This window comes from Balaenoptera musculus, chromosome 7 (assembly GCF_009873245.2).
Source record: "Balaenoptera musculus isolate JJ_BM4_2016_0621 chromosome 7, mBalMus1.pri.v3, whole genome shotgun sequence".
NCBI lineage: Eukaryota > Metazoa > Chordata > Mammalia > Artiodactyla > Balaenopteridae > Balaenoptera > Balaenoptera musculus.
The window spans coordinates 86,155,210-86,180,204 of NC_045791.1; the positions used below are offsets into that span (position 1 = coordinate 86,155,210).

Here is a 24,995-nt window from a genome sequence, read left to right on the forward strand (position 1 = left end):
CAAGGATGTTGACCCAACACAAAGGCACCGAGTGCTTCCCAAAGGCACACCTTGAATTATGCTTGTATGTGTTGCTATGGAAGCAAAATGACATTTTCTTACATAAATCCACATCTTTGAGCCACTGTACTCTGCCTTTTAAAATGTATCTGTATACAAATTGCTTTTTATGTTCTGAGCTAATTCTATTTTGACTTTTTACCTTTACTTATGCTCATAAGCATACAGCATTATATTATTTGGTAATGAACATAACGGATACTCTGATAATCTAGGACATAGGGTCTATTTTAGCTCTACATAGCAATAGCTAAAAGGCATAGCAATTAGCAGAACAAGCAGTTTGCCTCCTCCCATTTGCCTATCATCTCCTTAACTGCGCACAGGAATATTCTAGCATTTTGTACAGCTATTGAAAAGATTTGAAAGTGCTATGCAGGAAGTTCATTCAGCCCAAGAGGAGGGAAAGACATTGTCATTGAAGAGTTGACAAGATAGATAAGAACATAGTGTCATAGAGTAACTCATAAATATTTTTTAAATCGTTTTAGTAATTTAGATTTAATCTTTTCTATTTCAGAACTAATAAGAAACACAAACAAAAATTTGTCATTTTTGATGACTAGAACATAATTTATTACAATAAAAATTGATCATATCTATTGAACAGCAGCATTAAGAGCTTCTTAATACTTGTGTTTTTTTCTCATTCTCCAGATATAACACAGAACCTTCCTCCTTTACTTTTTCAAAACTTAAAGCCATTTTCTAGGGGTGTAGAAATAACTCTTACTTTTACACAAATGTTTCTTTTAGTAAATATTGTTATGCACATCCAGATTATTGCTTTAACTCAGTCTTCATGAAGTGAAAAATACCTCAGCACACTTGGATATATTCTGAATCAAATTCATACCATTAAAAAAAAATATGTTGAGCTCCTGCTGTGTTCAGGCCCCATAAAAGACACCAGTGTTAGGTAGAGCAGCAAATAATACAGAGATGATCCCTCTCCCCAAAAGACCTGAGCTATTTAAAAGTGATGACGTGATGGAGAATACATTTGAGGAAGAAATAAGTTTCTGAAGAGATTTTTCAGGACATAGTGACTGACTCAAACCAACATCAAAACCTTGCCATAAACAAATGTTATAGCCAGGAATCTACAAAAAGACAAGTTGAATGTGATTGTATTATCCTGGTCTTGAAATGTCATATTTGTGGAAAGCAATAAAAATCACTAATTTATCACTTTACTCTTCTCAGATCCCATTTCATATTGCCAGTTGAATAGTCTACCCATGTCTTGCCCTTCTACTAAAAGACCAAAAGGACACAGGGCAACTTTGCCTTGATACGTGAAAACTGTTCACTGAGAGAGGAAGTAAAATTATTCTGGTTATCCAGGAGACAGAGTCTAGACCAATGGGTAGATTTACTTTGTCTGCAGACCACAATTATCTCAGAAGCGCTCTTGAGCTCACTCCTTGTAAATATTTAAGCAAAGATTAATTGTCTCCTTTCTCAGGAAGAACTTTCTGCACTGATGATGAATTACATCAGATGACTCTACGATCCCTTTTACTTCATTGATTTTAAAATTAATGAGTTATATCTTTATCCTCTACAAAATTTCCAGAAGATTCATTGATTTTACAAAGTTACATACTCAGTAGTAAAAAGTAAAAATCATACCCTTCTATAAAATATTTTAAAAAGTGAAAGAATTTGTATAATAAATGTAAACAATGTAAATCAGTGTTCTATTATTGGAATCAATGTATTATTTTAGACAAAAGATTTTTAGAGTTAAGAGAAAGTTCAACAAATATTAAGAAGCTAAATATCATATCTGGCTTAGCATTTAGTATCATCTGGGTAAATGAACCTCAATGTCCTTACTGTTAAATTAGACATAATAAGAGCTGCCTCTACTGCGTGTGTGTATGTTTGGTTATCAAATGTTCGGTATTCACAAAAGTGCTTTGAAATCTCTTAAGGTGTATACTGATTTATATCATTATTCTTTCAAAAAAGCATTTGAAATGGCATTTAACCCCACATTAAAAAAATACTGTGAGAAACATAGCATAGGAAAATGAAGGGAAATGAGTTAAATGATAAAATGAGGTTAACATCAAGTTGAGGCAAAGAAATACACCTCACAATATCTTTATTATTAATAGACAGTGAAGGATTATTGATTTGACTCCAAACTGCAAACTAGTAATGAAAGTATGGGAGAAAACAGAATCTGGTACAAGATTCACTGTGAACATATTGCTACAACACCCTACTTTTCTAAGGAAAGGAATTGTTTTGTTTTGTTTTTTCTAATAAGAGCTAAGATATATTTCCTTATAAAGGAAATATTTACAAACATAATCAGGTACAAGATTCACTGTGAATAAATTTTTATAACATCCCACTTTTCTAAGGAGAGAACTAGATTTTTTTTTTATTTAGAATTAAATAATTTTCTATGCAGGCCAAAAGCATGTGATCTAAATATACAATTTTATGTTGTGTATCCACCTGGATCTCGGAATAAACTTACTACACAAAAGAACGAGTGGTCTGCATGTCATTTAAGGACTCTTCTGTAAATATGAGCCCACAAAGAACGTTAAGTGCAGACTCCTTTTCCAACTAAAGGCAGATCCATATGCCTAAATGATCACACAAGAAGAAAATACTTTTGACACATTCATAATGAGAATTAAGAATAAATCAGGAAAACCCAAGTATTATCTTCACATTGATAGAATCAAAAGAATGTCACCAGTTTATGGGCCTAAAAATAGGAGGTTCTCACCTTTTCAAGCATTGTTGTAATTCATAAATATTCTAAATCCTGTAGAAATTTAATGAATTATGAGTTCTAACAATGGATGGGAAGAGGGGTGTCTCCAGGAGAACTTTCTGACACTGTGGTTTGGGTTCTGTTTTGTTTGTTAATATAGGGTCAGAGCCAATTCGCAGAGCAGGAAAAAGTGGCACTTCAACACCCACTACTCCCGGATCAACCGCCATCACTCCTGGCACCCCACCAAGCTATTCTTCACGCACACCAGGCACTCCTGGAACCCCTAGCTACCCCAGGACCCCTCACACACCAGGAACCCCCAAGTCTGCCATCTTGGTGCCCAGTGAGAAGAAAGTTGCCATTATACGTACGCCTCCAAAATCTCCTGCTACTCCCAAGCAACTTCGGCTTATCAACCAACCACTGCCAGACCTGAAGAATGTCAAATCCAAAATTGGATCAACAGACAACATCAAATACCAGCCTAAAGGGGGGCAGGTAAGAATCACAGGAACACACGTATTTGCTGCCAAAGTAAAATCCCGTTACTTATTATGTTGCCATCCTCATATTATAGTCTAATGGTTCTTAAAACAAAAGGGAGATGGAGGTTTTAAAGCGTTACAGGTTATGATTTATTGCTGAGAGTATGGATCCTATCTGAGAAAGGTACCTTATGAAATATGATGGAAATCATATGGCATGTCCATTCCTTGTGGTTATTACTAGATAAAAATTGATTTAACCATATAAGAGAATCTTTTAGTTGACTACCTAACAGATCTTTTCTAAATGTATCTCTGTTGCCTTGTGGATTTTAACTTAAGAGATTAAAGTTACATTTCTGATATGAATTTGAGTGATCTATTTTAGATCCTGACTGTGAGTTCCTTTGACCATCTTTTACTAATTCCACTTTTATCTCCTTCCTTCTCCCCAGGGATTTCCTATGACATCTTCTACCATTTTCCCATGTCCATTCCAAATCAGAGCATGGTTCCCCAAGTTTCTTCTCTGGCTGCTATTGCCTAAACATTGCAAAGGGCAAATATTCATGTTGATAATTAATAGACAGTTCTATATGGTTCTATTGGAAAATCTATTTCAGATTAATTGTATTGAATAGGGTTCTTAGTAAAATTCTACCTACTAACTCTTAACTTCAGCTTCAGAGCAAACGTTCACATTTTTTTCCAACCAGAGGGCTTTGAGTTCTACCTTAACCTGAACCTTGCTTTTACACTATGTGTTTGGACAAAGCAATTAGCCTGGAAGGAGATAATACAAATATCATTTAATATTTCCCTTGTGATATTGATATACCCATAGTTTGACTTTTATTGTCAATGAAGAGATAAAACACCCATCCGTTAGTGAAAGAAGAGAGAAAGCAATAATTTCCTTTATACATTAGCAAACTTGTAATGCCCTTTCAATATACCAAAAAAGCTTTTCTTTTTAACCTCAATATTATTTTCTTCCACTCTTTTTCTTATCTCTTATATTCCCTGCCACTGATTTCTGGTATCCCTCTCTCATGCCAAAGAAAATGTATTTTCAGCAGGTTTAGAAGAAATGTCTTGCCAAAACGTGAGGCTGTCGAAGACTCCTAACTCAGTGTTGAAACAAAAATTTAATATTGCATCTTCCCTTAGCAACAGATTTCTTTGCTTTCTCATTGTGATTCTGTTCAAGAAAGTCCAAAGAGTTAAGCAAAAATCAACCAAAGAAGGGACGAAGGACTCAGTATGCCATTTTCAGGACAACTATAACATTCTGTAATAATATAGTCACAGAAAGATGCTTTTCATAGAAAAATGTTATTAAAATATGAGCTAGAAGAAACCCTTTTTAAGCATAAAACAAAAATAGTTCTACCAAGTTTAAGCCTGTAATTCGAAAAATCTCATACTCTTGCCTTTATCATAGTTTTGCACGTCCAAGAGAAGGAAATATTTTGAGCCTTTTGGAAATATCCAAATGTCATATTATTTTTATATTTATACATAAATAATTGAAAAGAGTAAGTTGAATAAAATAAATTTAGTACCAATTTGCAAGTTTATTATTTTAGCTCTTTTGAGCTACCCCCTAAAATAGAGTAATTATCATGTGTATTTAAAATCAATTCTCTTTTTATAAATATCCCAGTGTCCTGGTATTCTCCTTAACTAAATGCGAGGTTTACTTGCTTATCTTCTGGAAAATATTGATGCTTAAAAGAACCTGTTTCTTCTTAGAATCACAAGGGAATATTAAGTACCTCAAAGATATTTTATTCAAACTAAAAAGAAAATCTAATAAAAAGGGAATAATTATTGATATAATTTGACAATAAATGATTTTATTCAAAGGACTTTCCAAGACAGACAAACAGTTGTTTTGGCCTCAGCTTTGCTAGAATCATTAAGTTAAACGAAGCCCAAAATATGAAGACTTATTTATTTTCTCTTTCTACTTCATTATGATATCTGGCTGTGAATATTTCTATGTCTAATTTTAATTGGCTTCTACTATATTTGTTAATTGATAAAATTGATATAAAGATGTCTCACTCATTTGAGCTGAACTAATGCTGCCCTAGAGATTATGGTAATTAAGGGTTAGTAAAGATATATGACACAAAAAAATTACAGAAGGAACAAAAATAGCCTCAAATCATCATGTCATTTGAAGAAAATCTCTTGTTCCATGAGGCAAGTAGTAACCTGATGCAAAATTATCCTATTGCATCTTCAGATGACTTGGAAAAAATCTACAACAGTGGAGTTATAAAGTGACTTTTGTTGGAGAAGCAGGAGGTATTTCCTCTCCAAGATAAGAAATAGATGGAGGGAACATACTTGCCTTCTATTTTGTGATAGATGTCATCAATGCATTTAAATTGGAAAGGAAAATGAATTGGGAAATTGAGGTGCACTACAGTTGAACTGTTTTTGTAGGAATAGTATTTCACTCAACACTTTAACACTATCCCCCTAAAAGCCTCCTTATAGTATATGATCTTCTCAAATACAAGGAGTGAGGAAAGGGTCTTTTTCTGTACATGTTAAACTAGGAATTTTGATTGGGTTTTAAAGGTTCAACTTTATAAAATGACTAAGAGAAATTTTTATGTTAAAGCTTCTTAGAAGTTGTCAAGATGATATGCTAAAGACCCTTGTTATCTGACAGAGAATCCATAAATGCACCCTGTTGGGGAAATTGAAGCCAGTGGCATGTTGTCCCCAGTAGTAATTGCGTATACTAGGATATTTGAATGGACAGTGACCAACCCAGAATCACTGAAGAGGACCAAGACAATATTGATACCTTCTGTAGGAGCCCAGTTTTGTAACAGACATATGTCGTCTATAGTTATTGAGAAAAAAAGTCACACAACTCTTATTGGTGAAGATGGGAGTAAATTGGTAGATATAACCTTAATTTAATTAATTCAAACCATCTGCACAGACTCTATTGTCATAATATTCAGAGTGGTTTAATTGTATGTAAATAATTTAATTTTAGAAGCTGTATTATTGTTGTTTTAAAGTTTGTGCAATCACTAATATTAGGGAGAGGAAATGTATAATGAAAGATATAGTGTCTTAGGAATTCAACAACTTTCCAAGCTGGGAAGCTTTATTATTTGCCCCAGTTTGAACGTTTATTGCTCTTCCATATGTATAAGTTTTGTGCTTATGGCTATTATTTCTTCTGTTGAAGTCCAATTTTCTATTGGCAAAGAGGCTTAGCTCAGGGCTCAGTTCAGTAAGTCAAAATCAATGCCTAATGGAATAGATAAGCTAGCTGAAGATATGAGGAGCTTTACAAAGAGCAATAAAGTTAATCTTTTCAGCTAAAATATAAATTCATTCTACTGTAAAAAACATATGCAATCTCAGATTCACTATAGATAGTAAGCTTGGTTGATTTAACTCAAGGCATAGGTAAAGCTATCTTATTAAGTGTATTAATTTAAAACTGTCTCAATGTACCTAGCTCCCTAATCTACATTAAATCTAAAGCTAAATTTTAGAATAAATAGTGTTAGCTTTTTAAGGACTGGGCTGCTTGATTTAAACAAAGATAAGAAAATAAACAATTTCTCTAAATGTGTGGCATAAAAAATTTAAGCAACAACTCAATGAATGGTACTTTTTCTATCTGTGGATCAGATTTTTTTTATAGGCACTTTGATTTATATGGAATACTCCTACATGTTTTGACAGGTTTCTTGTTTTTTCTCCCTCAGCTTTATGAAGATCAGTATACAAAGCACCTTGTGATAGTTGAAAGTTACTAATGAGGTGGTTTCACAAATCAGAACTAAGAGTTTTCTTTTCCTCTCCCTTTCCTTCATTCCATATCCTGGCCATCTTTAAGTGCTAATGATTTTGTGCTCCAAACAGCACTTATTCTTCCCATTTCTTTCAGTCCACTCTCCACCACCCTAGCACAGGATATGTTATTTCTTGGTGATATCACTGCAATAGTTGTTAACTAGTCTCCCTTCATCTGTTCTTTTCTCTTTTTTTTTTAAATTTTTATTTTATATTGGAGTATAGTTGATTTACAATGTTGTCTTAGTAGCAGGTGTACAGCAAAGTGATTCAGTTATACATATACATATATCCATTATTTTCAGATTCTTTTCCCATATAGGTTATTACAGAATATTGAGTAGAATATTTCTGTTCTTTTCTCTATCTGATATACTCTCGATACTGTAGCCAGGGCTTCTCACCATTTTATACATTCCATTGTATAACTGATTATTTAATGCCTATCTTGTCTCACCTACTAGACCATAAGCTCCATAAAATCAGGGATGAGGTCTATTTTGTCCTCAGGGTTCAGTATATGGTAGGCATTTGGCATATTTGTTGAGTGAAAGTTGAATGAATGTAGTATACTATATGCATCGAGAGATGCATTCTTTCTAGTGACTTGTTGAATGAGTGTGACTGCCTAAAGCTGTTACAGTTATTACCCAAAGAAACACCCCACGCTGGGACCACAGTGAATTTTGGCTGAGAGAATATTGGATCAGAATGTAAGAGCTGAGCTCTTGGTCCAGCTTTTTTGCTAAATTATTTTGTGACCTTAGATACTGACCTCTCTAGTCCTCGACTTTTTTTTTTTTATAGTTTATTATTATTTTTAAAATTAATTATTTATTTATTTTTGGCTGCGTTGGGTCTTCGTTGCTGTGCACGGGCTTTCTCTAGTTGCAGTGCACAGGCTTTTCATTGTGGTGGCTTCTCCTGTTGTGGAGCACGGGCTCTAGGCGCACGGGCTTCAGTAGTTGTGGCTCGCGGACTCTAGAGCACACGCAGGCTCAGTAGTTGTGGTGCACGGGCTTAGTTGCACCGCGGCATGTGGGATCTTCCCGGACCAGGGCGCGAACCCGTGTCCCCTGCATTGGCAGGCAGATTCTTAACCACTGCGCCACCAGGGAAGCCCTCGACTTTCTTATTTGTAGGATAGACGCAACAAAATAATACTTGTTTCTGTATATAGCACCACCTCATTTAAATAGACTATGTGGATACTTTAAGCTCTCAGATCCATGGTTCTACAGTGTTTTTGCATTGCAGCTCATCAAAAAACATTCATTTAGGTACTCTAATAGACTCCATAAGTATTTGTGCCACAAAGGGCAAGCTGAAGTTGAGTGAAAAAGCAGTGTTTCTGAAATAGGAGTGTAATTGAGGAAGGGGGAGCAATGGGAAAGAGGAAGGAGAGAATGAAATGTGTGAAATGGAGAGTGGAATCTTTTATATATTTTCTTATAAAGTTTTAGGCATTATCCTGAGACTTTTTTGGCCTTTCACATGCTAACTTGAATGAGTTGCTTTCAATTTTATATTCAAATGAAAAAATGGAATTAATTCTGGAGGTAACTGATAAGTTATAGTAAAACAGGATTTTTTTCTCATTATATAAAATTATGATGGTCACCATTGTGAAGGTCTACTGAGTGCTATTAATATATAGGCAAATTTACAAATTATAAATTTTATAAAAAAGAGAAAGACTGAAGCTTATTTAGATCTTTTTTCTCATTTGTATATTTATTCTTTCATCATTTACGAAGACTATGCTGGGCACTATACGATAAAAGGGGAATGGATGACAGTAACATCCACTGGCCTCTACAATCGAGGCAGAAAAAAAGTGTTTGTTTGTTTGTTTGTTTTTTCTTGTCCTCCCCTAGTGCCCTGCCTTTAGTTAATTTTAAGTTTTTTCCAAGCCATTCTTTCCATCTCCTTAGGCCTCCAAATAAATGCTAAATAAGAAGTGTAATAAAATACCCCATTAACTGTAAAATACAACCCAGCATGAAGAAAAACTGTTCACCAAAATACATTACAAGGCATTTTTTTGCTATCAAATTCATCATTATCTCAAAATGAAAGCTCCTTGAGATCAGGGACCCTGTCTTTATGCAATAGAATTTTATAACTGTAATTCAAGTATCTTTTCTAAGGTAATGAAAAGTTATCGAGCTAAGCTTCATAAATATTAATTATTAAAAACTATGGAAAAATTATTACTTTGGGTTTACAAAGTTGTGGCCTGTAGAGTCTCTTTTTGTTTGCTGTTCATTTACAAACCAAGCAAGGACATGGGAACAGCACTGAATCTCAGGTTGTTTTCAAACAACTGAACAGACTCTCAAAAAGTTACTTTCTTACCAACTTGGTCCAGTATTCCTTAAAATATCTTAAAATTTTAAACTAAAGAAAAAAATGTAATGTCAAGATTTTGGCATATGAGGTTGATAAAGCTCATTATCTGTTAATTTTCGTGAGTCACAATGACTGCTATATTCATAACTTTCCTTCCAGTGCCCACAGACAGACCACTTAAAATATTTAACAGTGGTTCTAATGTCTAAACTCAATGTCTGTTTCACCAAAAAGTTCTTTCCAAATTTTTCAGCATTATGCATTCACCCTAAGGTTTCTCAACAAGGTTTTACCTTCTGTGCTTTTTGCCAGTCTGCACAGGAAAATTGGGCTGATGCCTGAATAGGCCCTCTTCCATATTCTTTTCCTTAGAGATCTGTGGAATTGTATGTCTTGACATAAACTATTATTTCTATTTAAATGTGTATTGAAATATACTTATTGTTTATATTTATATACTTAGTTTTGAAGAAGTTATTGATCAGTGTTGGTAGAGTTAATTAAAATTCAGAATGGACTATAATGTTTGTATACCTGTATGCATTTTGACCAGAGCACAGGGTTGTTAACAGATGAATATTTGAAGAACATCATCTGTTCCAGAGAACTTTCAATCTTCAGGAATATATGATATAATAATATTTTTGTTTAATATATGATACCTCTGGGCCCTGTAGGGGCTAGATAAATAGTTTTCATTAAAATTGAATGCTATGGAATAGGAAATACTTTTGGGAAAGACAGAAAAGTGTTTTTATAATGCAAGTATAAAGAAAAGCTTCGTAAGCATTCCTGAGAAATGATGCAAACCCAAAGGAAAAGCTTAATCCCCTATAAAGTTGAAGGGAAGTCAGTTGAGTGTCACCGTCCACTACCTTTCAGAAAGAATTTCTTTCTAAGACAACCTTGGATGGAGAAAGAAAGAAATGTCTTGTAATTGAGGTTCATACCTAGAAGATACCTGAAGGACCTAGTACCAGATTGTAAAGGAGCTGAGAACAGAATCCAAACTTTTGGACTCCCAATTACTTTCCATATCTTGCTATCTTGAGCTGACATGGGGATATTTTTACTTAAATAAGCAGCAGCAGAGAGTGTCAAAAAAATCAAATTTCTGTTGCTCGAGAAATCCAAGTTGACACTGTGATTAATGCCTCTGGTTTATAAACTGTTTTACTAAAAACTGTGTTAGGATTGTATTTTCTTTCATTTTTCATGTTTCATATTTCCAACTAATCTCTAGTAAGAGAGATCTTTTCCTGTCTACAGGCATAGCCTGCATTTTGTATTCGTGCCCTTTCTTAGAGTAACCCCATATTGGGGGGGGAAACAAAAAGCTCATTTCTCTAAAGGAACAATTAAACTTATATGCAGAGAGAGTACAGTGGCAGATCGCTTCAATTGAACCATTATGGTAAAATTCAACTAGAGTCACATCAAGAATATCCAGAAAGTAACTATTCTGTTCTTTCCTAGCATTGTGGAGGAATACATAGAATTAATTTAAATTAAAATTAAATAACTCTGATTAATTATTCAATTACATTAACCTATTCTTTATAACTCTTCATGCTTATAAGATCCTTATATGAATGAAAAATCAGTGGTGTGTGCATACAAGTAATCAATGTATGCCCATGAGAGTAAAATCCTTTTTTGCCAGCCTCCCACTTGGAGGGACTCATTTGGCTGAGCCTTGAAGGATGATCTGTTACAGACTAAACTTGGAAAGAGGGCATTCTGTCAAGAGATAATAACATGAAGAAAGCATGGGGGTGAACCTGAAAATGTAACAAGGCCCTTAATATGGACCAGAATACAGTCTGGATGAAATGTAAAGTATTAAGAGAGGACTCAAAAGTCAGAATTGTTACAAACCCTGGTTGCCTGGCTAAAAGTTTTGTTGCATTTAATAGGAAATAGGGAGTTTGGTAGAATTTTGAATAAGGCAGAGTTTTAGGAGGATGATCCAGTTGATTGATACAATAATACATTTCACTTCCGCTATGAAGTATGCAGAAGGAAAGGTTGTCATATTCTTTGCATTAATAGAGCAAGTAAAAATTTTGATTGAAAGAAATTAACAAAGATTAAAGTGTGATTTAGAGTTAATGTTGGATAATGATTATTCAAATAATTTTTCCTTCATATCATTTAAATAGAAAATTAGTTCATTTGTAAAACAGAAGTTCATTATATTTTTTCTAGGCAGTCTCTAAGATGTTAAAATAATTTTTCTTGACATAAGCTTTAGGAAAACAAAAGTCCAATGAAAATTTCTTCCCAAAGAAAGTAGTTTTTATTTCAATCTATCCACAGAGAACAGAAAGTTAAACTCAACTCTCTGATAAAAAAAACTAATCTGAAATAAAGCCTTATCCTTCACAGCAGTCATCTATTTTTCTATTTTATGGGATGGTTTCTGAGGACTGCCAGTATTTGTGGAATTAACTCTCTAAGGTGTTATTTGCCAATGATCCTAGAGATATTTGGCATGAAATATTTTGTAATTTTGCTAAGGCATAAATGTGAGTCACATGGCTCAGATACAAGTTGTCAAGCTAGAGTGTAAAACTTACTGAACATCAAACATTCACTGCCCAGAGTGGTTTTATTCCTGTCCACTCAACCATTAAGCAAAATGAATGTCATACTTTGCCTCATTTTAGACAAAAGCAATATACTATGAAGTTTTTGCAATTATGGAAATATGTAAAGAATGTGCTATTAATGCATGTCAAATTGAGCAAACATGGGTTAATATAGTCTACCATCAAAAAAGGCCAGCTAGTTTTTTCACTAGAAAATCTATGATTCTCAGGAAAATCAACTTTGAAGTTGGCCTTGAAGTTTTAGAATTTAAGATTTGAATCATCTCTAAATAATGCAGGCAAAGTGTCCCCTTTGGGTTTGAATCATTTGTTTTGGAAATCATAAAAATTGTCAAACAATTAATTAAAAGTTAGAGTCAAACAAATTTATGTAACTGAATTTGGAATTTTCATTTTTGCAACAAATGAGTCAGATTTAACATTTGGCTTTTGATCACTTGGTAATGAGTCACTTGATTGGTACTCTTATGATCTCTAAATTAAAATTTGTAAATGAAATATGAGACTCTGTATATCCCCAAGGATTAGAAAAATGGCTTAGATGAATTCTATTTCATTGCCAAAATAAATAGATCCTTATGGAGAATAATTTAAAGTATTATTATTAGAAATAACAAATCAAAATTATTTGCTTTCTAAAAATAACTTACCTGTGAGGTTTGAAATGTAGTGGCCCTTATCGACTTCATTATCTACATCTACAATTTATGTGAAACTTACAGTGCAACTACACATATGGTTAGATATAGACTCTGTGATAGCCCCCCTTTTTTTAATAGGAATTTTTATTATGCCCTAAAGAATGGCCCAATCATCATGTCTTCTGAATTCAGATTTTGACGAGAGGCCCTTCCCTTGGGCTGCCGATGAGAGCTGTCGATGATACTTCCCTGTAAGGAACAAGCTGTCTTGTCAATGTTAGGCAGATGCTGCAATTTAAGCTTTGTCTAGTTAAAAATAGTCAGGATTCAACGTGCTCTTGAATTTTTTACGAATACCAAGAGATGTGATACCATTCTTAGAGACAGCTGTATATCTAGGGTAATTTTATTAAACTTTTTTTTTTCATATATAAAAGGATAAATTGTCCCCTAAAGCACTAAATACGTGATTTCTCTTTAGCTATTGGTGGGTAGTTGTAGCCAAAGTAAAATAAAACAAACAAAAATAAACCTTTCTTTCCATTCTTACATTGCTTGTTGGCCCTCCAAAACATGCACAATTCAAAAACACATGAAAGAAGCTACAAGAGTTATTACTTTGCACATTACATTACACCAGAGTAATATCTTTCCAGATCTGGAGTTGCTATTATCTGGATTTGCTATTGCCTTCAAGGTGAGTACTGGACTTCCGGAAAATAGAAATAGAACACCTAACCTCAAATCTGTTGGGCCCAACCAAGGCCTGGACTACCTGTTCACGACTCAGTACAAGTCAGCTAACTAGTGGTCCTTGGTTTTCTCCTCTCTAAAAATGGAAATAATGCTTTCACACCAAATCCAAGAATAATGGCTATTTATGAGCAGTTGTCAAAGAGAGAGGCCTTTCAAAAGGCTACCAAGCCAAACCAGCGAGGGAATCATAAATCCTTTCAGCAGAGAAGGCTCAGAGCCTCCTTGTTGACCGTCTTGGGAAACCAGGGCTTCTTCCCCTGGATGAATGAGAACCCTCACCTGTAGCATTCAGCCAGACCAATGTGAACCTCACCTGTTCTATGTGGACCAATCATAGTCAAGTCAAGTGTACCAGGTGATTCACAATTGTGATGGGTAACACCGTAGGGATTGGGTGGGGGGAGGGGGCACTGGTGTATCCTTCAGGATCCTGGGCTGAACTACACTACTGGACCTTCCATAGAGCGGACCTGAGTCCCAGCGTTGCCCACAATATCAGAAGCCTCCTCCTCACAGATAATTCAAGTTTTATTTTTCTTTTCCTATATTGTTTCCAGATTATAGCAGCCTACAGCTGGGATATCTAAGGCTCTCAAGCATTTGGCCCTTGGGGGTGCAGGAGAAAAGGGGCTCATATTCATATGATAGATCTGCTCTTCAGTTTCAGTGTTAGTTTTTTCTCTTCAATGATTACATAGCTGGAAGGGAGTTTGGAGCCTCTTTGGTGCTACCCATTTCTGGTTCCCTATACCCAGCATAATGAAAGAAAAATGCACAGTGAAGTTACTTCCAATTCCTTTTAGGTTAGGATTTTAAACAAGAAGATTGATTTTAGCAAGGTTCAGTCCAGATGTGGTTCCAAGGATAACATCAAACATTCTGCTGGGGGCGGAAATGTAAGTAGAAGCTTCTATTAGGAGCCGTCCTGATTGTGTGGAGCCATCTGCACAGCAGGCACTGCGTCTCCTTTCCTGCGTCCCTCCCAACACGCTCCCCCCTTCTTGTTGCTGCTCCACACGTCCCCCTGGTTTGGGAGCTTGTCAGCCTTGCAGTTTTGGTGATGGGCTTCCCATCCTTCCCTCTAAGATCACTGGTGAATTTCTTGCTTTTTTAATGGGGTACACCATGGTTTTCAGGGAGATGGAAAACCCACTTCACTTGCCAATTCGTTTGCTGGCCTTTGGCTTCAAGGTATTTTCTCATGCTGTCTCTACTCCCCTGCAAAAGTCAGCTGTGCACACACTTTTCTAGCTCTATTTAAGTTACTCTTGAGGCAAAGACTGATGTACTTGAAAGTACCCAAACTGTATAATGTCAATATTTTGTGCTTCATTATTCATAAGAGTTGGGATATCATTTGGAATAACACAAAACTGGTGAAGCATGGCTCGTCTGTAATTCAGTGAAAAGATTCAAGTTCCAGTATACTCTGTCTTGATGGGATTTTTTCCTGTCTCTTAAATTGAGTGAAAATAATATCCTATGAGAGGCAGGGAAAGGTGAATCCATGTTTCTCAAATGTAGTTGAGGAAGAGTTGAAACAGACAAACTCAAGCTAAAGAAAGCATGGTTCTTTGTAAAATTAGAATAACAAAAAAGGCGAACTGGGTGACTCTCTATACTACAGATCCTGTCATCTAAACTTCAGATTCTGGCCATCTGTGACCCAAGTAATTTATAGATTATCAAATCCGGAATTCTCACCTGTCTAATAACTCTTGGTTCCTTGCTCCTCAACTGGGCAGAGATGGAGTCAGACAGTGAAAGGAGAGACAAACAGGTGCCTTCTAGCAGGAGCTGTCATCTGATGTTCAAAGTAGCTGCACTGGGCGTGAAAATACGCCATGTGGGAGGACCACAGCAAGGTTTTCTGGGCTCTTTCCAGGGTGCAGGGCTAAGCCTCAGGCTCAGCATTTACACTGACAAGGTTGCCCTCCTTCCTGTTGCCCTGACTGTAAGCACACACCACGTGGTACTCTCACAGAAGCAATCTTGGTCCTAGTAAATAATTTGAGGGTATCAGAGGTTAGACCCAGCTGCCCTCTACTACGGGTGCTGCCTGTCAAAACACCTACATGGAAAAGGATAAATTGAGATAACTAATGATCTCTAAAGTAAGTAGGGGAGCTTCCAACCTCCAAAACAGCAGTCTTCCGCTAGAGAAGAATCACTTGTTCAAATGTGCAGATTCCCTGACGCCATTTCCGGTGTTCAATTAAGTAATTCCCATGTATTTCTGATGCAAATGGACCAGGAACCACACTTGGAAAGCACTGTTTCAAATATTGGGAGATGAAATAATTTCAATAAGACACAAAGAAGAAAAAATGCTGTCATTTTATATTGATAATTTGGTGTGCAATAAAAATTCCATTTAGCCAAGGCATGACGATCGTATTTTAGAAAAGCATGTTTAGAGCTTTCTTCTTCTTGTTATCTTAAAGCAGTGTTGGGCTTCTTGTTTCTATGAGCAAAGTTGGTCACTTTTATGTAAAAATCACTTTTTAAAGAATGATTTCTCTCTTCACTTGGCTCTTTGCTTATGGAAAGGTTTGACACGATGTGGCTTCATTCTCTGGGTGGAATCTTGCCTAATGAATCCAGGTGTTTCTATCCCCTTGTGGCATGATCTGTTTTCTGCTAATAAAATCTTCTATTCTAGGATTTTCCTTCACTTTGGTTTTTCTTTCCAACCAAACATATGGGAGGATCTATGGAAGATTGTGCTTTCCCATTTGTGTGTATATGTTGTTGTATGTTGTGAGTTTGGATATGTTTCTAGATTTGATGTATGATCTTGGGGTTGTTTATGTCTAAACTATTTTAAGCACATTTTATGTGGTTCACACAGGTACAGATTGTCACCAAGAAGATAGACCTAAGCCACGTGACATCCAAATGCGGCTCTCTGAAAAACATCCGCCACAGGCCAGGTAAATCAGTACTTTTTAGTAGTCTGAGAGATATTAGATTGGATTCAAGAAATTGACAAGCAAAATTTGTGTTGCTGTGAATGAAATATCTAATTGGAAGGACTTTTCCAAATCCTGATACTTCATGCTTTTATTAATAGAAATTTAAATTAGAAATTTCAAGGCATCTTCACTTGGACAAGTAAACTTAGTTACCACAAACAGGCCACGTATCATAGGACATGTTAAAAATTAAAAGGTACATGGGGAGGGTGGGAGGGAGGGAGATGCAAGAGGGAAGAGATATGAGAACATATGTATACGTATAACTGAATCACTTTGTTATAAAGCAGAAACTAACACACCATTGTAAAGCAATTATACTTCAATAAAGATGTTTAAAAAAAAAATTAAAAGGTAGAAAAAAAAGAGAAAAAGTCACAAAAATAAAATAAAATAAATAAATAAAAATTAAAAGGTACATGAGATGGGTTTATCTCTATGTACTCAACATGCATGTTGGAGCTCGTTGGAAATATACAGTCTATAAAATACATTGGGCCATGTATTTATACATAATACATGCACTGAAAGAAGCATTTCCAAAGATTTTTCAAGAAATTGTTTTTCTACATTATGTGAAAAAAGGATTATGCTTAAGCAAAGCTGAAGAAATTAACTTTTCTGCTGAATTTCTCAGATCCACGTCAGTAAGTATTGTGAATCCTCAGAATGCAATGTTTCCCCCAACTTATTTGACCATGGACTTCTTGTTTTTCTAGAATATCTCGTAAGACTGATGCTCTAAGGTAGAACTTCTACTCATCTTGCTGGGGATTTTTCCCTCTTTAATTCCCTCTAATGTATTATGAGTCATTTTTTCTGAGTATCATGTATTATGTTTTTGCTAAATTCCACCTCCATGCATATGTAAATAATGGACAACTGTCAAATTTGTAAATTTTCTTGAGAATATTTTGACACAATTTATATATACCATTGACGGACAAGAGGAAGCAACTGGTTTTAACCATCTATGCTTGGCATCTTAATTAAACCAGGTAATAGGTTATTCCCGTTAATCATTGTCTCAAATGTTATCAAAACAAGGTATAAGAACAATTGAGCCCAGTGAGATTTCTGACCAGGAGATTATTAAGAAGAATTTATTAGTTGAAAAACAAAGGTAGATAGGATACGTTTCAAAATAGATAAATGAATTGGAAGCATATCTAGAAATCGGGCTTCGCTTTGGCAAAGGGCGTTCACAAGGCAAGTCAAGGAGTTAGAAACTACGAGTAAGGAATCTCCATTCCTGGTTTCAGAATTGCTACCCTGGAATTAGCTATCTGTCATTTAGGAAACAGCAGGGATATGTTCCCATGTGGGTATCTTCACAACCCCCCATCTATTACTTAAGTCTACAGACATTTAGTTGACTTTGTACTGTGTCAACAGTATGATGGAAGTATTTGGCTACACTGCCTACTTTCTTCCAGAATACAAAAGACAATATTGGAGTCTTTCATTCCAGACAGTAAGTATACATTTAGTTAAATTCACCTGGGGTCTAGATGCACAGAAAAATCTTATATAGATAAGAAAATATTCTGTGTATGTTTTACTGGTCATAAAAGGCTATTGTCATGGACTCCCACCTTTTTCTAAATCTAGCTCTTACTTCGTAATAAATGAACCAGATGACTAAGTTCATAAAGATGTATTAACACAATGATCCTTGACAACAGCAAGCTTTTCACAAAGTTACTTTGGATTGTGGAATATCTAAGGAGAAAATAAAGGAAACAATTTGACACCTGGAGCCACAAATTGAAATATCCGGTCTTGTCGACTTCACTTTGGGGCATATGAAGCTTGATGGGGATTATAGTCTTCTGCAGTTACTGCTTCTGATGGGGCCAGAATTTTTCAGAACCAAAGGCAGAGATGTCTCAATTCAAATGGGCTTCTCTAAGAGTTACGTAAAAATACCTAGTAGGACTTCAACAGAAATAGACTTCTCAATCTTCCTTTTCTGAATATATTTTGGGTCAATGTTACATTGTTATTTTTTTCTCTCTCTCTCTCAAAATACAGTTCAAAAAAATTTTAACAAGGTTATATAGACACAATATAAACCATAAAAGAAAACTTGAAAAGGCAATTTCTATCAGAGGCCACCAAAAAATAGAAAAGTAAGATCCTAAGAAAGTTGATCTCATGTAGCTGAAAGCTCAACATCTTCTAGACTCTAACCAATATAATTATGTTTTATGAATCACACTAATCCTGTAACAACCAACAAGTGAGACCCATGGGGCCAAGTAAAATGTTGGAAGGATAACACTCCTGCAGTTATGCATCTTTTGAGGGAAGGACAACTGCATGTCTTCTGTAAGCATGAGTTAAATAACATCATGCACATCCTAAGCCTTCAGGAGGAGAATGAATGAATCTTCAAAATTTAATCCAGTAACACCATACAATTTCAAGAGGCCCCTGGCCAGGTAATTGGGTGTTAATATAAATGTCCAGGTATCACATGAGAAAAACACCACAGGCCTAAGAGACCTGTAAAGTTTTAACAGACCTTTCTCTCGTCTACAGAGATAAATAAGCATCAGGAGTCCAAAACTGAAAAATCTTTCCCATGTTTCCATAGAGTCCCTCAGGTATTTTTCCCAAATCAAAATCCCCATGAGAGATGCAATGATAGTAGAGGGTCACATGGCTTACCACTGGCCTTCCAAAAAAAATGCATAGAGCCAAAACCAAGTTAATAATGCAAGTCAAAGCTAATCTCTTAGGTGGAGACAGGTAAAGGTGTCTAATCCAGCTTCCTTCCAGGTCAAAGACATCAGCAGACAGGCTCAAGAACAGGCTAAAGGACAACAGATACCTACTCAATGGAGAACTCCTTGCATTCATAAGCCTGAGAAAGGTGTGCAGAAATGGGGAGTGCCACAGAAGGGTGGCTCATGGCACTCTCATCTGTCAGCAGATCCTCGAGTTTCAGACTACTTAGCATTTAAGCAAATGGCATGGTCAAAACTCAGTCTCAGTATTATCAGATCAAAGGCAGAGTCACATTCGTCCTATGGCATCTGGAAAAGAATGGGATCTCCTAAGAGTCTCTTCCTATCACTCCATCTGCTAATTAAAATGGAAGCTCTTAAGCAACTTAGCCCCTGACTCCAGTTTCATCAGTCAAGCTATCAATGCTGAAAATTGACAAATGGTAATATTACCCACATGCACTCCATTGCTAGCCTAATAGTTCTTTGAACAAGTGACCTATTACCATTAAGAAAAATAAAGAAGAGCTTCATTGCAATTTAGTTTGCTCCCTTAGAAATAAGAGACTAAATGTGCCAAGTTTGAGAAAGGATACATATGATATTTTCATTGTGTCATTTTAGAGTTTTTATTACACAGATAAGAAAAACCCCTCTGATATTTTAGGTTAGACATGAGTAGAGGAGAAAGGAATTAACATGTAGAGCAATCCACGTAATGGTACAAAAAGTATGTCACTACCATAGATGGTGTGGGGAAAATGGTATAGACTAGAAATTCTAAAAGATTCCTTTCACATCCATGGTCGGAGGGATAGTAGAGTTCATTAAGTTTGTCGTTTGCCATGGTCTATGTACTATAATCATTTTGGGGAACTAGTCACCACAAATATAAGATTTAATTTTAGCAAGGCATTTAAAAGCCTTTCTCCTCTCCTACGTAGGTGGTGGGCGTGTGAAAATTGAGAGTGTGAAACTGGATTTCAAAGAAAAGGCCCAGGCTAAAGTTGGTTCACTTGACAATGCTCACCACGTACCTGGAGGTGGTAATGTCAAGGTAAGAAACAAGATCGTGAGCCGATCTTGCCTTTTTAAAAAATCCTTCTGAAATACTCTTCATCAAAATGGGTCCCAAATTGAAGGCCCGGACATCTAGAAGTAGGGATGGTAGAGCTGAATAGAAGTGACATGAACATCAGCTCTGGGATATAGAGAAAGAGCTAAGCGACAGTTAAGATGCTTGAGTTAACGAGGACTGATGCTTGTCTTAAACAGATTGACAGCCAAAAGTTGAACTTCAGAGAGCATGCTAAGGCCCGTGTGGACCACGGGGCTGAGATCATTACGCAGTCCCCAGGCAGATCCAGCGTGGCATCCCCCCGACGACTCAGCAACGTCTCCTCTTCTGGAAGCATCAACCTGCTCGAATCCCCCCAGCTTGCCACCCTGGCCGAGGATGTCACTGCCGCACTCGCTAAGCAGGGCTTGTGAATATTTCTCGTTTAGCATTGAAGTAATACTATTTAGGCATGAGCTCTTGGCAGGAGTGGGCTCTGAGCAGGTGTTATATTCATTCTTTACAAACCATAAGAGAAATAATCTCATTCCCAAACTGTAGTAATTGTTACAATTTTATATTTAAAAAAAAGAATAGTATATGCAGAAATTGACTTGATTTCCATTTGTAACAGGCTTTACATGAGTACAATTGGACAATTGGACAATTATTTTTGCTCTGCTCTGTTTTGCATGGAGTATTATTATTTTAAAAATTGCATTTCTACCTTTCATGTGCCTGAAGGCTATCCACTCCATCCTGAAAGGCCTTGTTAAAATCCAAGCTGCTCATTTCACTATTTTGTTGCTGGGTGAAAAGATAAAAAGCTGCCCATTGTAACTTATTACAGGTTAAATTAAATCAAGGAGTCTGATTGCAGGAAGGGAAGCGCATGTAAGAAATAAGTTTTTTTTAAAGCGTTATTTTGTATAAATGGGAAGAAAGATTCAATTAAGTTATTAACATTTGGGACCTGGATAATTATATCAGAGTATAAGTCAATCCAATAAATTATTTAACTAATTAAAAAATAGTTACAAAGCATTTGAGCTGTGGTTGAGGAAGTGGTATAAAGTGCATCTCTTAGGAAAGAAGCACTTTCATTAGGGTGGACTCGTGTCTGATTAGAACGTTGGTTTATCAGCTAGATTTGTGTACACACTACCAGTTTCACACCCCCTTTCCATCTGTTTGATACAGTATTATAGATATAAATATATATATATTTCTCTGTGGCCATTTGTGATACTTCCTCATATACTTGAATATTATACTTCCTTATTCACAGCATCTGTGTCTCCTGCACCCTTTGGTGTTGCAGTTTTAGGTATGTGAAAGTAGGTGTTAGCAGGGTTCTTTCCCTATTAAAAAAAAGTTTAAAAAGACAAAAAGTTTTAGCATGAAGTTGCTTTCTGTAACAACTCAAAGCTGTAACCCCGTTTTAGTGCCAGATACAAGTCTCTCCCAAGTCTCTCCCGTGATGCTAGAAAAAAATTTGTTTTTCTTTGCTTTCACCAACATGGAGTTTGTGGGGGTGGGTCCAGTTATACATAAAAGGGTTTACAGATTGTTGGTGTAAGATTATGGATTTATCTTATTTTGAATCACAGGATAGTTTGGGTTTTATTCCTGTAATCATTCATGAAACAGACTTCTTAAGATTTCTTTTTCTTTTTTTTTTCCATTTGCTAAAGTTGAAACTAACAGTGGGATTTGGGGGCATGTTATCCCATTCTTCCAAATAGTACCTGTTTATTAAATTCTCTGATAGAAAATGTTTGACCTCCATACCCAAAGATCCCTTGATCAGAAGGGAAAAATATGGTATTTTGAGAAGCTATAGCTATAAAACTTTGGAGATGCAGATATCTAAATCAGGTTTTTCATAACTCCAACATTGTACTCTGTAAAGGAACACTATTATTTATCAGTAGATAATACCATTCTGACTTTAGATACGGTCTAGAAATCACAAACCTATTAATTAATTCACTTTACAAATCATTCATCTTAGATGTATGAATAAGCAATGAAATAGTCAATAGCCTGAATAAGGCAGTGGGTTACCAGGCTAGATGGATGCTTTTTAGTATTTTATCTGTTCTTTTTCTTGCTCAGGGATGGTAGGCTGGATCTGAACAGTTAAAGGCAAATGGTCCAGTAGGCGTTTGATTCCTTTGAGCCAAATCAGTTCTCGAATATAAAGGAGGAAATGATGAACATGGACTGAGGCAACAAGCTAGTATAGTAGGATCTAAGAAAGAAGCCAAGGGATGCAAAGACAGAGACGCGGGTGCCATTTTGTGACCCGTTGGAAATTAACAACCAATGCGACTTCCGTAAAAGAAACTCTAGGAGCAAAAGTGCACCATTCATTCTCAACTAAGAGGTTTTACGTAGGCAAACATTCCTGAAACTATTTATAGGTCAGTTATTTTATAGGACAAAGATTTAGAAATGACTGATAGGACTGTGGATGTGTCTGTTTTCTGCCTAATTATTGCTGTGAGGTTTGATTTGTCCCATCTGGGCATTTTATTCATCAGCTTCCCTTGAAATGCGCCAGAAAATAGGAGAAGAAAGAATAGGAGTGTGGAGACTTAACAGCATTTTCTTATGTGTTTGGTAGTGTTAGATAGTGATTAAAGCTGAAGTTAACAGCTGGTTAGAACAGTTTTAACCTGTGAAACAAGTATTTTTTTTCAACCTGGTTTAAATTGTTTATAAGCATTAAGAATAAGTAAACATGATCTATATATTAAAATTGTTTCTTACAAATACATGTCTAAAATAAAGATTATATAAAGTACCAAGTTATTAGATTTGGCATTAAAACAAATGTTTACTTCAAATCACAGCAAAATTATAATGAATAAATGTCCTTGCTTCGTATGGAAATACAATTCCTTATAAAAAGTTAACAAAATGAACCTGATAATTTGTACAAGTAAAAGAAAGAAACACAGGCTAAATGTCTTCTTATGGGGATAAGGGGTGGAACCCATCTTGCCTTTACACTCAAGATTAACGACACAAATTAAGCTTTTTGAACACCACTCTTGTGGGGACATCCATACGCTGATCTAGAAATTAAGGCTTCATAGTTCCAATTCTAGATCTATTAATGCCAGTTTCTCTCTGGCTTTAGCCTTTGAGAACCTGTTTAAGGAAACATAAGTAATCCAGATCTGTGAAGAGTTAAAAGGCCCACTCACTCTCTCTGGGTCACCTGCAACCAATAATTGGGTACCTTACAATGATGCAGGAGAGATCCGAGTTCATGATGAGTCTCAAAGGCCATGTTCATTTAGGAACCAACTCTCTCTGGATTCTCCTGCTGAGTTCCAGCAGGGTGATGGGCTAAAATCCCACCCACAAGCAAGACACCTGTGTAACACTAACTAGGTATAGCTGAAGAAGGCTGAAGAGAGAACTTGGTTAAATGGAAAAATGTACTGATGGTAGCTGACCTTCTCCACACACTCATATGGTTGTAGAGCAGGAAATGGGATCATCAGCCAAAATACAATATCATGTCAATATTATTAAAGGAATAATCTCAATGTGGTTGATTCTGACATAGCTGCAAGTATAGTATTTTCTCCTATTTTTCATGCCACAGAAAGGAGGAAAATAAACTATTCATGGTCTAAGTGGCCAGAAAAGATAGATCCATGGCTTGGAAAGGCAAATTCTAGACATTCCCTCAAAGACTGATGTGCTAAAATCAGCACTGATGTTTGTTTTTTAACACCTAGGATTTTTAGCCTGGGTATGTAGGTTGAGGCCAAGTCCCTAGCAGGAAAAAGCTTATTTTTAGACTCTTACAATGTCAATCATGAAGATCTACTTCAACTTTAGCAAAAAGAAAAAAAAATCAACAAAAAGTTATACTCTGTATGCTGGGATTCCAAGGTTCCAACATGCCGCTACAAATCTGTGGGGGGTTTCTTTCTTCTGATAATTCTAGAGCCTGTTACCATAGAAAGGCGTTTCTTCAATGGCTGGTTGTAGTTAGTTCATGTTTTTCAAGCCAACTTTGCAAATGTATTTGTTGCTGTATAGTGATTGTTTTGCAAAATAAAGTTGCTTGTCACCTAACTGATAGTTTCAGATTGTTTCTTCTTCTCTGGAAAAAAACCATAATATATAATATAATATGATCTAATCTAATCTAATATAATATAAACTGCTCAATCCAACCAAAGAAAAATTATGAAGAGAAGGCTACAGTTATCTGCTGAATGCCTACTATGTGTCAGGCCCTATCGCTACTGTATTAGCAGGATGCTATCTGTTGCAAGTGACAGAAACTCGAATTGGCCTAAGCATAAAAGCAAATTTATTGGATCAACTATCCAACTAGGCAGGAGTATCTGCCTCAGGCAAGGATGTATCCAGGCACTCAAAAAATGTCATTTAGACTCTTTCTTGGGGCTTCCCTGGTGGCGCAGTGGTTGGGAGCCCACCTGCCAATGCAGGGGACACGGGTTTGAGCCCTGGTCCGGGAGATCCCACGTGCCGTGGAGCAACTGGGCCCCTGCGCCACAACTACTGACCCTGCGCTCTGGAGCCCACGAGCCACAAGCACTGAGCCGGCGTGCTACGACTGCTGAAGCCCGCGCACCTGGAGCCTGTGCTCTGCGGCAGGAGAGGCCACCACTCGTGGCAGCTGGAGGGGGCCTGCACGCAGCAATGAAGACCCAGTGCAGCCAAAAATAAATAAATAAATAAAATAA

At 36.2% G+C, this 24,995-nt stretch overlaps 1 protein-coding gene across 33 annotated transcripts in view; it reads left to right on the forward strand.

Annotated features, from left to right (window-relative positions):
• Positions 1–24,357, forward strand: part of MAP2 (microtubule associated protein 2) — a 277,004-nt gene extending 252,647 nt beyond the window's left edge. For 31 of the 33 annotated variants that reach the window (XM_036857803.1, XM_036857804.1, XM_036857802.1 and 28 more), the window contains 4 exons: positions 2,964–3,304; positions 16,344–16,425; positions 20,144–20,256; positions 20,475–24,357. In XM_036857803.1, the coding sequence (XP_036713698.1) occupies positions 2,964–3,304; positions 16,344–16,425; positions 20,144–20,256; positions 20,475–20,690 (752 nt within the window). In that variant the 3' untranslated portion in view covers positions 20,691–24,357. Of the gene's footprint in view, positions 1–2,963; positions 3,305–14,295; positions 15,258–16,343; positions 16,426–20,143; positions 20,257–20,474 lie in introns of those variants that run through there. The other 2 variants (XM_036857818.1, XM_036857828.1) reach the window with 2 other exon arrangements.
• Positions 24,358–24,995: the final 638 nt, after the last annotated feature.